General features: G+C 41.6%; 2 protein-coding genes across 5 annotated transcripts in view; both read left to right on the forward strand.

Annotated features, from left to right (window-relative positions):
- The window catches only part of AP1G1 (adaptor related protein complex 1 subunit gamma 1), a 73,520-nt gene extending 68,098 nt beyond the window's left edge, over window positions 1-5,422 (forward strand). For all 3 annotated transcript variants that reach the window (XM_056824392.1, XM_001367293.4, XM_056824386.1), the window contains exon 23: window positions 1,100-5,422. In XM_056824392.1, coding sequence (XP_056680370.1) covers window positions 1,100-1,201 — 102 coding nt within the window. In that variant the 3' untranslated portion in view covers window positions 1,202-5,422. The remainder of the gene's footprint in view (window positions 1-1,099) is intronic.
- A 5,474-nt stretch (window positions 5,423-10,896) lies between these two features.
- PHLPP2 (PH domain and leucine rich repeat protein phosphatase 2) overlaps window positions 10,897-12,308 on the forward strand; it is a 113,717-nt gene continuing 112,305 nt past the window's right edge. For both annotated transcript variants that reach the window (XR_008917827.1, XM_056824361.1), the window contains exon 1: window positions 10,897-11,260. Coding sequence is in view for 1 of the 2 variants with exons in the window: in XM_056824361.1 (XP_056680339.1) it covers window positions 11,159-11,260 (102 nt within the window). In the remaining variant the exon portion in view is untranslated. The remainder of the gene's footprint in view (window positions 11,261-12,308) is intronic.

Raw genomic sequence — 12,308 nt, forward strand, 5'->3', positions numbered from 1 at the left:
CAATTAACCCTTTGCAATAATGGTTGATTTTGATAAAAGTGTGGCATCATTCATTTTTATGGATCATGATTTTTAGGTAGAGTTGGAAGGAAAGGATGCTTTGTGAAATAGTAATCAATTTAGACTTACTGAGAAACCTGCTTTCTTACAGAGGAAAGAAGGCTGATGTTTACATATAGCTTTACAAAATTTCATAAAATGTAAATTACAAATAACTTATTAAGCTTGCAAAATCTACCAGTGTAACTTTAATACATTTATTAAGTGCCTTTTGTGGACAAGAGCAGTGTTAATAGTTAGTTTTCCCATTTATTTATTGGTGCCATTGCTTCCTCTTTTGGGGGGCCTTTTCTTCTATAGTTCATCTGCTTGCAGCATACATACTTTAAAATTTTCCAGCCACACAAATTATCATCAAAAATCTAGTGAACATGGAGAAAAGACTATTGAGAAAAGGAAGAGTTCCTGGCTTTGGAAACTCAGTATTCAAAACTTTAAACTTTAAAGAGATGAAAGTGGTGGTTCCCAGTATAGAAATTGTGCCATATAGACAGACTTGGTTTAGAAGACCTGAGTCCTGCTGCATATACTAGCTCTTTGACTTGGGTAAAGTCATTGGAAATCTCTGGGTCTGTTTTCTTATATGCAGAATGAAGGGGCTTAGACTCTTTAGTGCAAAATGTACTCTATAACTCTAAATGTATGATCTTATAATTTTTCTTCTTTCTATTACCCTTACCTTCTGTCTTAGAATCAATATCAAGTATCAATTCTAAGACAGAAAAGTAGTAAGCAGTGGGGGGTTACTTAAGTAACATGACTCACCCAGTCAGCTAGGGAATGTCTGGTGTCTGATTTGAAACCAGGACCTCTCATCTCCAGACCTTGAATTCTATCCAGTGAGCCACCTACCTGCCCCCAAAACAGTTTTCATCAGTGCTTCTTTTTCTACACAAGAACAAATTCTAAAATTGTACAGATCCCTTTGAATTAAGTATAGTTGTGTTTATTAAGCATTGTTTGTGTTTAGGGAAGTGTTTTATGAAAGATCCTGATGGTTTTTTTTCCCTTCTTCTCACCCCTTCCTGTACCTTTGCAGCAGCAGCTCCGAATGAGGATCAAGCTTACTTATAATCACAAAGGCTCTGCGATGCAGGATCTAGCTGAAGTGAACAACTTTCCACCTCAGTCCTGGCAGTGAGGCTTTGGCACCATTCTTACTCTCGTCCTACCCAATCAAAGGAACTCTGGGAAGGAGGTTGTGATCCCTGGCAAGCCCCCCTTCCCACCCTCCCCTCCCAAACTGCACTGTGGGCACGAGGAGCCGAGGAGAGCTACTGAGGAGGATTTCCCTAAAGTTACTGCTGACCTCAAAGCATAGCTTGTTAAAGACTAATCTCCTCTCCTCCTCAGTTGAGGCTGGCTGCTTCAGGAGGCTACTGTGCACTCTTCCTCTTCTTCCCTTTTTTTCTCCCTTCCCCCCCTCCCCCCCAGCCCTCCCACATTCACAGCCAGAAAGAATATTCCCTGGGCCCCTAAGGAAATATGCAGCTTGTCTGGAGGAGAAGACTGGAATTCACGGCAAGAAAACACTCGCTCTCTCTCTCTGAAGCAAATGGTTGCCCCTTCTTTCTGCTGTTTCTCTGTGGGGTAGGGGAAGTGAGGATATTTGTTCCTCACTCTCTGGGTTACCATCTTCAGGCACTTTTGACATCTGGCATTCAGGATGGAAATCTATCAAAAGGACATTAGGGAGCCCTGCCTTTTTCTTTTGGTTCCCCCAATGTTTGAAAGAGGCGTTAGGTTCCTAGTAGCCTTTTCTGTGCATTGCTGTATACACACAGACACACACACATGTATGTTCGTTAGCTGTATGATAACCAAGAGCAGGTCAGGCCTTGAGAGGTTATTTGTAAACACTGGACAGATGCAGTAAAAAATTTCTGATGAGATTTGGTTTGAAGGTCATGGTGCTCTATTTGTGATAGAATTTTCCAAGGCTCTTCCAGCTCCCCTTGTTCACCACTCCTTGGCTATAGTCATGTATACTTAAACAGTTTTCAAAATCTCTTCCCCTAAAATACAAAGTAGACAACTTATAAAGATACGCTACAAGCTATCGTACCTCTACCTCCCCAAGAATTTTAACCTTCCCCAGCCAGTAACTTGGCTGCTTAGACATGGTAGATAGGTAAGAAAAGAGGCGGCACCAGTTGTACGGTTCAGACTAATGGACATGAAGCCCCTTTGCCCATATGAAGAGTGAATATTTGACTCATCCTAGAGCACATTGGAGAGTCTTTTTTTCCCCATTACTTCAAACCTCCCTTTTATTTCCTGAGCCTGGCTTGGACCTTGGCATTCCGTTTGAATTCCTTCTTCTAACTGGAACATTTGTGTTGTATCTGTAACACTGGCACTGAAATAAAGACCATACAGTTAAAGAAATCTTTCCTATATTGTACTTAATGGTGTTGGAATGAAGCCTTGTAGCTTCCTCGCCCCCTGTGTCAGTGAGAGTCATTTAGAGAATGTAGGATAGGATTAACATCCTGAGTTTCACAAATAATTTACTGTTCTCTCTATGGAGAAAATTTTTCATGAACATGTGGGCCAAAGACCCAAGGTCTGAGCTCTTTTGAGTGGGGTATGCTGAGTGCCTTTCAGAAAGGATCAATGTATCACTAAACTGTGCACCTTAGAATTGATTTGATAGAGGAATGAGATAAAGGTGACTCCTATAGTACACATTGAGTGTACTATGTACATTCAAATATATGAGTACTGTGTCTTTCAGGCTCTAGAAGATGGGGGAAAGTGGTGCCCACCTCGATGTCATCCTTTATAAGTGCTACTGTATTGAGAACAGTACAGATAACTCATTTTTCTGCTGTCTTAAAACTGGTTCAAACCCATTTCTTCTTCATTCCACCAGTCTGGGACTGAAAGACGTTTCAGTCCCTTGTCAAACCTAGCTCTGTATCAGATGCTAGGATATTGTTAACCTATCTGACAGACTGGAGTTGGGCTAAAGTGAATGCCCAGGTTTTGTTGACACAGGAGAGTAAAATCAGCTGGAACTTTTATTTCACTGGTATAGGATTGACTGAATCTGGATCCAGATGTTACCTTTGCACATAATTTTTAGTAAATTGTGGACTTGTCAAAACTTAAGGAAACTGGTCCGCCTCTGTTTTGGAAGGTAGTTCTTAAAGGTTTCTTTTCCCAATACCTTTATTGGGTGCTTTGAAACATGAGCTAGAAATAACATATAAATAGTTTGTGGCTTTCTTGATTGGAATTTTTCTTTAACATACTTTTGTAGTAGTATCTCTATTTGCTCTCTTGTTTATAGGTGACCAGTTGAGAATTTTTAAGTTGGAGAACCGAGTTGAGGTACTGAAGAAATTTATGGGAGATATTCTCTGGATAAGAACATAGCTGACAAGTGAGACTAAAAGGAATGAACCACACTGATAAAGTATTTCTGGTGGATCATAATTTGGAGAGGAAATAGTATGATCCTAAACACACACACACACACACACACACACACACACACACATCTTAGCCTTAACACAAAGTATATTCGTTGGGACATGAACATATTTGGAGACAGAAGCCATAGAAGTGTGGCCCAAACTCATCTGACCAGTGGTAGAGCTCCTTCCTGAAGAGATTAGCAGTCAAGTAACTGTGTAGGGTACTGATAGTTGTGAAAACTTTCTAATGTTTGGATAACGGAAAGCTTCAGTGTGCCTTAGTTTCTGGGACCTGGATTTGCTCTCCTTTCATTCTGAATGATTTTCAGCTAAAAGAATTTACATAATTGCTGTGAATACTTGAACATTTCAGCATTCAGTGATTCCTTTCCTTAGTACCATTTCAGGAGGAGCAAATAGGGGACAGTTTTAGCTACAAGGACCATTGTGGGGAGCTAGACACTCTCTAATCTGTTTTAATAAAACTTGGGGTTGGGAACTGTACTTGCACACATACATATGTCTTGGACAATTTCACATGCACTTTTACCTCATTATCTCCTCCAGAGTAGCTTGCATTTTCCCCAGAAGTAGTCCTGAGGGAGGATTCATCTAAGTAAGCATATAAAACTGTGAATGGCTCTTTCTGAGAGACTTTGACCACAGGACTCCAGCGTTATCTTGAAATGCCTGGGACAGTGTAGTGGAATGTTTTATGCCATCTTTAGGGCACAGTCTTTTGAGATCATCAGTTAACTATGAGATCTTCATTTAAATAAACATTCCTCATTGTAACAGTTGGAATACTTTTTTCCCTTTTGCTTGGATAAGTTATGGTTTTGTATCCCTTGCTTATTCCATTAATGTGTGAAAGAATTTTGGATTTAGCCCTAAGAGTTTGAGTAATGATTTGCATCTGTTTTATGACATGCTTCTCTTTGTGCCCTTCTGAAAGGAGTTAGGGGATACTGACTTGGAGATTAAACTTACCTTCTTATACTGTGTATTGGGAAGTGATTAGAGCCAAGAGAACACATGGGAGAAAGGAAGTGGTGGAATGGCCAATGTTTTTTCTAGTGAATGTATTTTAACTTCAGTGTCCTGAACCAAGAGACAGCAGGAGAACAGCAAATAAATATTTAAGAATTGTGTGTATGTATGTGTGCACCTGTGCATGTGCCTGTGTGCATGGGGGCTTGATTGCATATTTGGGGTTTGGAGAAGAGAACTACCAAGGCTTGAAGGTTGAACCTCATGTAGCCAGCCCTGGTAAGGGGAGAAGAGGGAAGAGAGGAAACAGGGGCTCGTGGACTGAATGTGAACCAATTCTCTTTGAAGCAATAGCAGTGACTGGTCTCAGCTAACTGCACAAGGCCTTCAACATTTATCCACAGAAGAAAATGCTGTGGCAGCTTGCACAGACAGGCAGCGCATTCCTTGCCACAGGGCTGGTTCTTGCTGCAAAATGGAGCAGTGAGGAGGTTTTTAAAAAAAAGAAAAAAGAAAAAAAATGTTAAAAACAAACCTGCTGTTGAGCTTTGTGTGTTCTGTGTTTTATTTTCTGTTTGGGGGCTTCGAGAGAGAAGGAGCCACTAAACTGTTTCTTTGTGAACTTTCACTTTGTTCCTGTGAAGTCCCTTTTCTTTCATGATGTTGTAAGTTACATTTCACATCAAGCCCCATCCCATCTCCTTTACTGTAAAAAAAAATATTAAAGGCTCTTTCCAAGTGGGGTGCCTGATGAAGTTCTAATTACTGCAGACATATTTTTGGGATGTAAAAAAATTCAAAATGATAACTCTTAGAAGAGAGCGAGGAGTATAATGGATGTAAACATTTACATGGGATGCATTAGAATTCTGCTGTGTGTATTGTCTTTTGGTTGAAACAAATTATGAACGGTGACTAATAATAAAAAGTCAATACTCGATGATTTAAAACTGCTTTGCTGCTTCTTACAAGTGCATCAGAAGACCTTGATGGGTTCTTAAACTGAGTCTTCCAGCTTACTAACAACTTTGTTCATTTAAAAAATCTAAGAAACCTCCCCAGAGATAGCAACCTGCACAGTTAAACTAGAAAGTGCCAGTGAGCCTAAGTAATCTAAGGTAAACAGAAAATGAAACATATTCAGCACCGCCTAAATGTTTAGTTCTGTATTTGTCTTTATTTTTCTGGGCTGTGCCCACTTGAGCATAAATAGATTAGTAAATTGTTATGTGTAATTGAAATCTCTATGGTGATGAGGAATGGTTACTAGACATGTTTGTGAAATTTTTAGCTCTGTCTGGACAAAAGGAAGGCTTGACTAGCCAAAGTGAGATTTGGTACATGGTTTATTAGGTATAAATGCTATTCCTTGCATCTGACAGTAGCTAATGATTTGGCAGCTACAGATAGTTATTGTTTAATGCTCCTAGAGATAATCCCTTTATTAAGAAAAAAATCTTTTAAGATGTTTTTTAGCATTGCCTTGGGTAAATTATTTGTTTTATCTGAAAATGCTCTTTGGCACAGTTTCAGTAAGCAACATTTCTGCAAGTCAAATGTTTAAAACTACCCTACTGTTAAAATATTGTTGCTTATTTTTGTTGAAACTTAGAAATTGAAAACTCGGTCTCTGGGATTTTATGAAGTGGTGCAAAAGTATCTATAGCAAAATTGAACTAATATTTTGTATCTATGAAGTAACAGAACACATTTTACTCAACTATAGAAAAAATTTATTGTGCTGTATATTAAATAATTATTTTTATATATAGCTATTATATAAGTATATAATAGTAAATTATATTTTAAATGTTAATGTTTAATAAGTATGTTACTGACTATTTCTTGTTTGTTTATCCCTATATTTTTATTAGCCAAAAATTATTTACTTTACCTTAAATTCCTTTATTTAGCTCCAAAGTCAGGTTAACGTTCTGTGGTATAGATGTCTCTAAGCTATGAAAGAAATGTCCTCATTTAACCAAGCTGTGGTGGAACTTTCAGATGTGAAAGCTTGTAGGATCCTAACCATTTGCTATAAAAGCTGTCTTGAGCTTTTATGGGGCAGTTTTGATAAGTGCTTCTCTGCATTGACTGCTCCTAAACATCTCTCTCACACTCTTTGGTGTGTTCCATGGCCATCCTGTAGTGTAAGTAAAGATAGGAATGGAGAAAGAAGACTGGACAGCCCTCTTGCCTTGATCTAAATTTGGCGACTTTGGGAAGGAGTTTGCTTTTCCCCAGAAGAAGAAAACAAGTTTTTCCACGTTTACTTGTGATATCTACTCTGAGAGATTATTAGCTCTCTCTAGAAATAATGAATGTGGTCTTTCAGAACCAATAAATGTGATACTAATTATATTTAGGGGCTCAAAATTTTTAGGGTGAAGGAAAATTAAAAGTACCATTGATTTTTAATATCACCTCTAGAACCTATTATTTTGGTATGGGCACTACGTTTACTCACGCAGAATACAAGTACCTTCAACCTTAATATATGTTTATAAGTTTTGTGGCCAAATAACTCATTACCCTAAAGCTGATCCTGATAAATAGGTTAGACCTGAATCAGTATGGTCCATTACTAGACTAACCTTGAAACCTTTTCAGGTGGGCTAGGCTTGTTAGAACTTGTGGCATTTTGAGTACCCAGTGTCTCTACCAGTACTATAATGAGGAATCAGAAGAACACAGAAATGAAGGGTTGATAGTAAGTCCACATTAATTTAACAATGACATCTTAAGATATTGATCTACATCTGAAGGACTGCTAAAGGGAGTGTTCATCATAGTTTGTGTCTAGTGAAAAGGGCTCAAACAGGTGTGGTTGTTTGTTTTTCAGTTTTGGAAAGATGAAAATTCAGACAACCAGAAAACACTGTCAACTACAAGGACTAATCATAACCCTTTATGTTTTACTTTAAGTTAAAGACTTTGCTTTAATATACTTCATTTTTTTTTAAACCCTTACCTTCTGTCTTGGAGTCAATACTGTGTATTGGCTCCAGGCAGAAGAGTGGTAAGGGCTAGGCAATGGGGGTCAAGTGACTTGCCCAGGGTCACACAACTGGGAAGTGTCTGAGGCCAGATTTGAACCTAGGACCTAGCTTTAATATACTTCTTAAAAAAACTTCTGGCCCCAAACTTTCACTTGGCCCTCTTTCTATTACATTCCTCCCTTCCTATGTTGCCAGTAATGTCTCTAACCCAAGTAGAGGGAAATCCTACATGTGCTTAGAGATCTCCAAACTTTTAAAGGATGAAATTTCAATAAATATACCTACTTAATGTGAAATTCTATACTTGGGTCGGGGACAAAGATGAAAAGCAGACCTTGCCCTCAGGGAGCTTGATATTATGTGCCCATGCTGATTGTTAGTATAACCTCACCTTTTATGTCTCCCCAATCACATTGAATTCTTATTGTCCTACAAATTCAAATGCAAAAATAGGGAATCAACAGGCGTTTATTATAAGTGACTTCTCTGCTGTGGGGATACAAAGGCAAAAATCACTGTAGAGCATGTATGGGGCTGAACTGCTACATATTTGGCCCCACATTGGGCACCAAATATATAGTGGTGCAGCCCCTACATACAATTCTGTGGGTTTAATCACTTGACTAGGGAAGCTGAAAGCAGGAAAGTAATGAGTTAAGATTAAGAACTAGAGAAAGTGAGGCATGGATGAAACAAAATGACAGGGAACATAGAGAACTCTTTCATCCAGTCAGCAGGTCAGTGCTCCAGAGTCAGAGTCCAAGAGTCAAGGGCTGAGCAAAAAAAGCTTATTCAGATATAAGAGTATGTCTTTTGACATTTCAGAGGGCCTTTACAAGTAGCTTCCAGACTGCAGACAATAATAAAAGAGGCTTATTTTTTTTTAAAGTTCCACAAAATTTAAATCCCATCCAATTTAAGGATTCAGAAATCAGTCATAAAATATTAGAAACATCCATAAGCCTGGTCCATGAACACTTTGCTCATTAAAGTCAACTTTTGAATACATTGTAATATCTTCATGATTCAATATAACTGAAACCCTTCAGAGACTCAAAAAGTAAAGGAAGAGGGGCTAAACTTGTGATTTCACTAACACAATCAAGACATCATGATGCCAGAAAGCTTTTACCAATATTCTACCAGAGTTGCTTGGTGCACTGAAAAGCTGTGATGGTTCCAGGGTCAAAGGCAGAACTTGAAAACAGGGATCCCTCACTTGAGGCCATCTCTTCCCCTCTGCCACGCTGGCTGCTTCTCAGAAATATCAGTACAGTGAGATGATATGTTAAAAGCACTTTGTGCCAGCCTGAAAATCCTCATGGCATCATCATCATTGCCATCTTAATTTTTAGGTGGGAGGAAAGATGCTGCAGCCAGGAGTAGTGAAGGCACTGACTATTGGAAAAACAGGATTCTAAGAGGGGAACAGCCAAGAGCAGAGGTTCAACTAGATTGAAGAATGGGGGAAATGCAGATATATAAGATGTATATGGCCAGAAAGATAGGCTAGATGTAGGAAAAGAGAAACTACTAATTAATTACTATTTTATTCTAAAGGTAAGAGAGAGTCACTGGAGTTTGAATAATGGAGTGGTATCTGAACTTTGGAAGGGGAAGATTGACAGAAGATCCTTGGGGCACAGAGACCTTAGCTATTGCTGTAGCTCAGGTGTGAGGTATAGTGGAAGAAGGGATCACTATGGAGGTTGGGCTGAGGTTTGTCAATTGGAGATGAACGAGGAGCTAACTTGGGAGACTTAGAAAGACATTGGTGCCCCTGACTGGGTAATTCCAAAGAGGGAAGGGATTGACCTGATTAATTAGAGAACTTCCTTTGGCTCTTTTAATATGAGGATAGAAGTCACAGGTAGAACTCCCTTATCTTTGTTTTTTGTTCTCTCTTGCTTTTTATTTGAAAGTAACCTGAACTTTTCAGATCTGGAAAAGATGATTTAGTCTTTTATGACCTCTTTTGTAGTCATAATCTATTCCTTATTCCTGAAAATTCTTGTTGGAAAAAAACCCCAAAAATTTACAATGGAAATCCTCTCATTTGTATTGCTTCATTGATAAGTTTCTAGAAAAAAGAGAAAACTATATAGTCATTCTACACTCAGATCCTCTGTTTGAAATGAGATTGGCCTGTTGAGTATAGAGTGCATCAAATGAAAGTAAGTGATACCTCATATTTCATATAGCACTTCTCCTACGTTTGAACCTCATCCTCATGAGGCAAGAAGGAAAGGGGATGAGCATATAGTTTATATGTCCAGGGTCACACAGCTTGTGTCTGTGGTTAGATTGGAACTTGGGTCTTCCTGACTTCAAAGCCGTTGGTCTATGCAGTGCCAGTTAGCTGCCTGCATAATGTGGGTATTATGAAAATGTGTTGAGGGATTGACCAGTTGTAAAAATAAATTTGTGGTTTTTAGAAGTCATTATTCAGGAGTCAGAGTGGTTGGATAAGTCAGTTTCCAGTCAATGTATTTTCTGCTAGAATATTAAGTTGTGTTTTTTTTTTTAATTCTTTGCTTCACAAGAAGAAACCGGGTACCCTGAAACAAATTCAGTTGTATGCCACCTTTTTGATGTGTTGCCGAGTTTTGCTGAATCAGTTTTTCGTCCTCTTATCTTCTGTGGTCAGCTTGAGAGCTATAGCTGATGGTAAAACAAGAGAGTAAAATTTTTAAGGTGGTTTATTCTCAGCCCTTCTGGCAGGTTTTAGGTGGTTTGAGCCTTAGCAATAGAAAATTCGTGATAGTTCCATTTCCTAAGGATCTCCAGAGATTAGTGGCTTTTGCTGCCAAGCTCCTAACCGGCTGCTTTTGAAGAATGAGTCATTAGCACCTGTGTGAGGACAAGGTCTTAGAAATCTGGGAGGCTTTTGGAGAGATAAATATAGGAGGATTTACCAGGTAAGACGGGAGAGGGAGGCAGGAAAGGGAGAGCTTTGGTATAGTCACTTAATGCTGAATGGAAATAGAACAGCTGAAATATCTGGAAACGACTTTTGAAGCAAGTGCTTCTCTGCCCCAAACCGAAGGGCCCCAGTGGGCAGAGACAAAACCCTCGGAAGGCCCGAAGTTGGGCCAGTCCTCTCCAGGGGGCACTAAGGACCCAGCTTTCTTCCGGCTGCTCCGCAAATCCAGGGGTCGGGCCCAGGTCCAGTGTAGAAGTCCGAAGAAGAGCTTTCCTCGGCCACTCCACGACGTCTGCTCGCGGGAGGTTAAGGTGCCTGGGCCCAGGTGGGAGCGCCCAGGAGCCGGGAAGGCAGGCGCCACTAGCACACATGCCGCCTTTGCCTAGGGCTTCTCGGGCTCCTCTGGCTGCTAGGGTGGCTTCGGGGGTCACAGTTCGTAATTAGCATAATCTCTCCCTCCTCCCCCTCCCCCAGCTTCAGTCACCAGAACCGCGCTCAGCCAATGGCAGCGGAGCGGAGGCCGAACCCTGCAGCACGGCCGAGGCTCCGCCTGCCCGGGCTGACTGCGGGAGCCCGACTGTTCTGCGTAGAGGCCCAGACGGGCCGAGCCGCGGGGCGGGGCGGGGCGGGGTGTAGGGGCGGGACTGCACTGGGAACTGCGGGGGGCGGGGTTGCCGCTGCCTGGTCTCGCGCGGTGCGTCTCGCGCCGTCCATCCGTCGTGCGGGTCGTTTCTCTCCTCTCGCTACTGCTGCCGCCGCCGCGGATGGGGGAAGTGGAGCCGGGGCCCACGGGCCCCCTGGAACCTCCGGAGCCACCCGAGATCTCCGCCGGGAGCCGCCGACCTGGGGGGATCCGAGTTCTGAAGGTGAGGAGGGGGCTGCGCATCCCAGGCCTGCGGGCCCCCCAGGCCCGCTCGAGCATCCCCTGTCCCCGAAGTGGGGGTGGGGCAGACTGCCGTGGGGAGGAGGGTTGTCTTTTTGGCCCAACTCTGGAGGACATCCAGCCCTGAGGGTTGGGGGTGCGGCGGCGAGCATTTATGAACTGCCTACTGTGCTCCCGACGCTGCTCCGAAGTGACCCCGGGCGGGTGATTTTTCTGGCGTGGATCTAAAAAGTAGTGCCTTCTCCCGAGCTCGCTCTCTTCCAGTGCCGCGAGCCCGGGTGGGAGATTGAGCAGCCGGGGAGGCGGAGGGAGCTGGCGTAGAAGAGGAGGATAAGAGTGAGCGTAGGAAGGAAGGGGGATAACGGGGTGTGCTTAGATTACGGGCCGTGGGGCTGGATGAGGAATGGGGGGGGGGGATTAGGAAGAAATGGAAATAGATGCAGGTAAGGGGGCAGTAGCGCGTTCTAGGGCCTTGAAAGCCGGTACCAGAAGCTTGGATTTCATAGAGAGTATGAAAGGAGGGGCTCGGCAGGGGAATGTCACTAAAGTATCCAGAGGGAGCTCCTTTAGTATATCTCCCTCTCCCTTCCCCCCCCCCCCCCAATGTATTTAATTAGCTTAGGGAAAATGTAAGTGACATAGATGGGCAAGAGCTTCATCTAAAGACCACACAATCTGTTCTAGGCAGAATTTTTTAACAGCTTGTTGCGGAAAAATTGTATGCAATAAATTTTTTAGATAATGGCTCAGGTAGATAGCGGTTATCATTTAGTAAGTAAGGAGCATGAGACCCACGAAGAACCTGTCTTTCCATGTTAACTGTCAGGACGGAGAGAGCTGTAACTCTGGAAGAAAAAAACAGTAGGTAGATAGGGGAAATTGTTTAAATCCTGAAAAGGAATAAAATTATGAAGTTATTTTTGTCCTCTTCCAACATTAGTATTTTGCTTCTACCTCATCCATAAACTTTGAGTTTTACCATATGGTGATGCCAATAAATTGCAAAGTTACCTAAAGACTTTAAAATATTT

The sequence above is a fragment of the Monodelphis domestica genome, chromosome 1 (assembly GCF_027887165.1).
Source record: "Monodelphis domestica isolate mMonDom1 chromosome 1, mMonDom1.pri, whole genome shotgun sequence".
In the NCBI taxonomy this organism is placed as follows: domain Eukaryota; kingdom Metazoa; phylum Chordata; class Mammalia; order Didelphimorphia; family Didelphidae; genus Monodelphis; species Monodelphis domestica.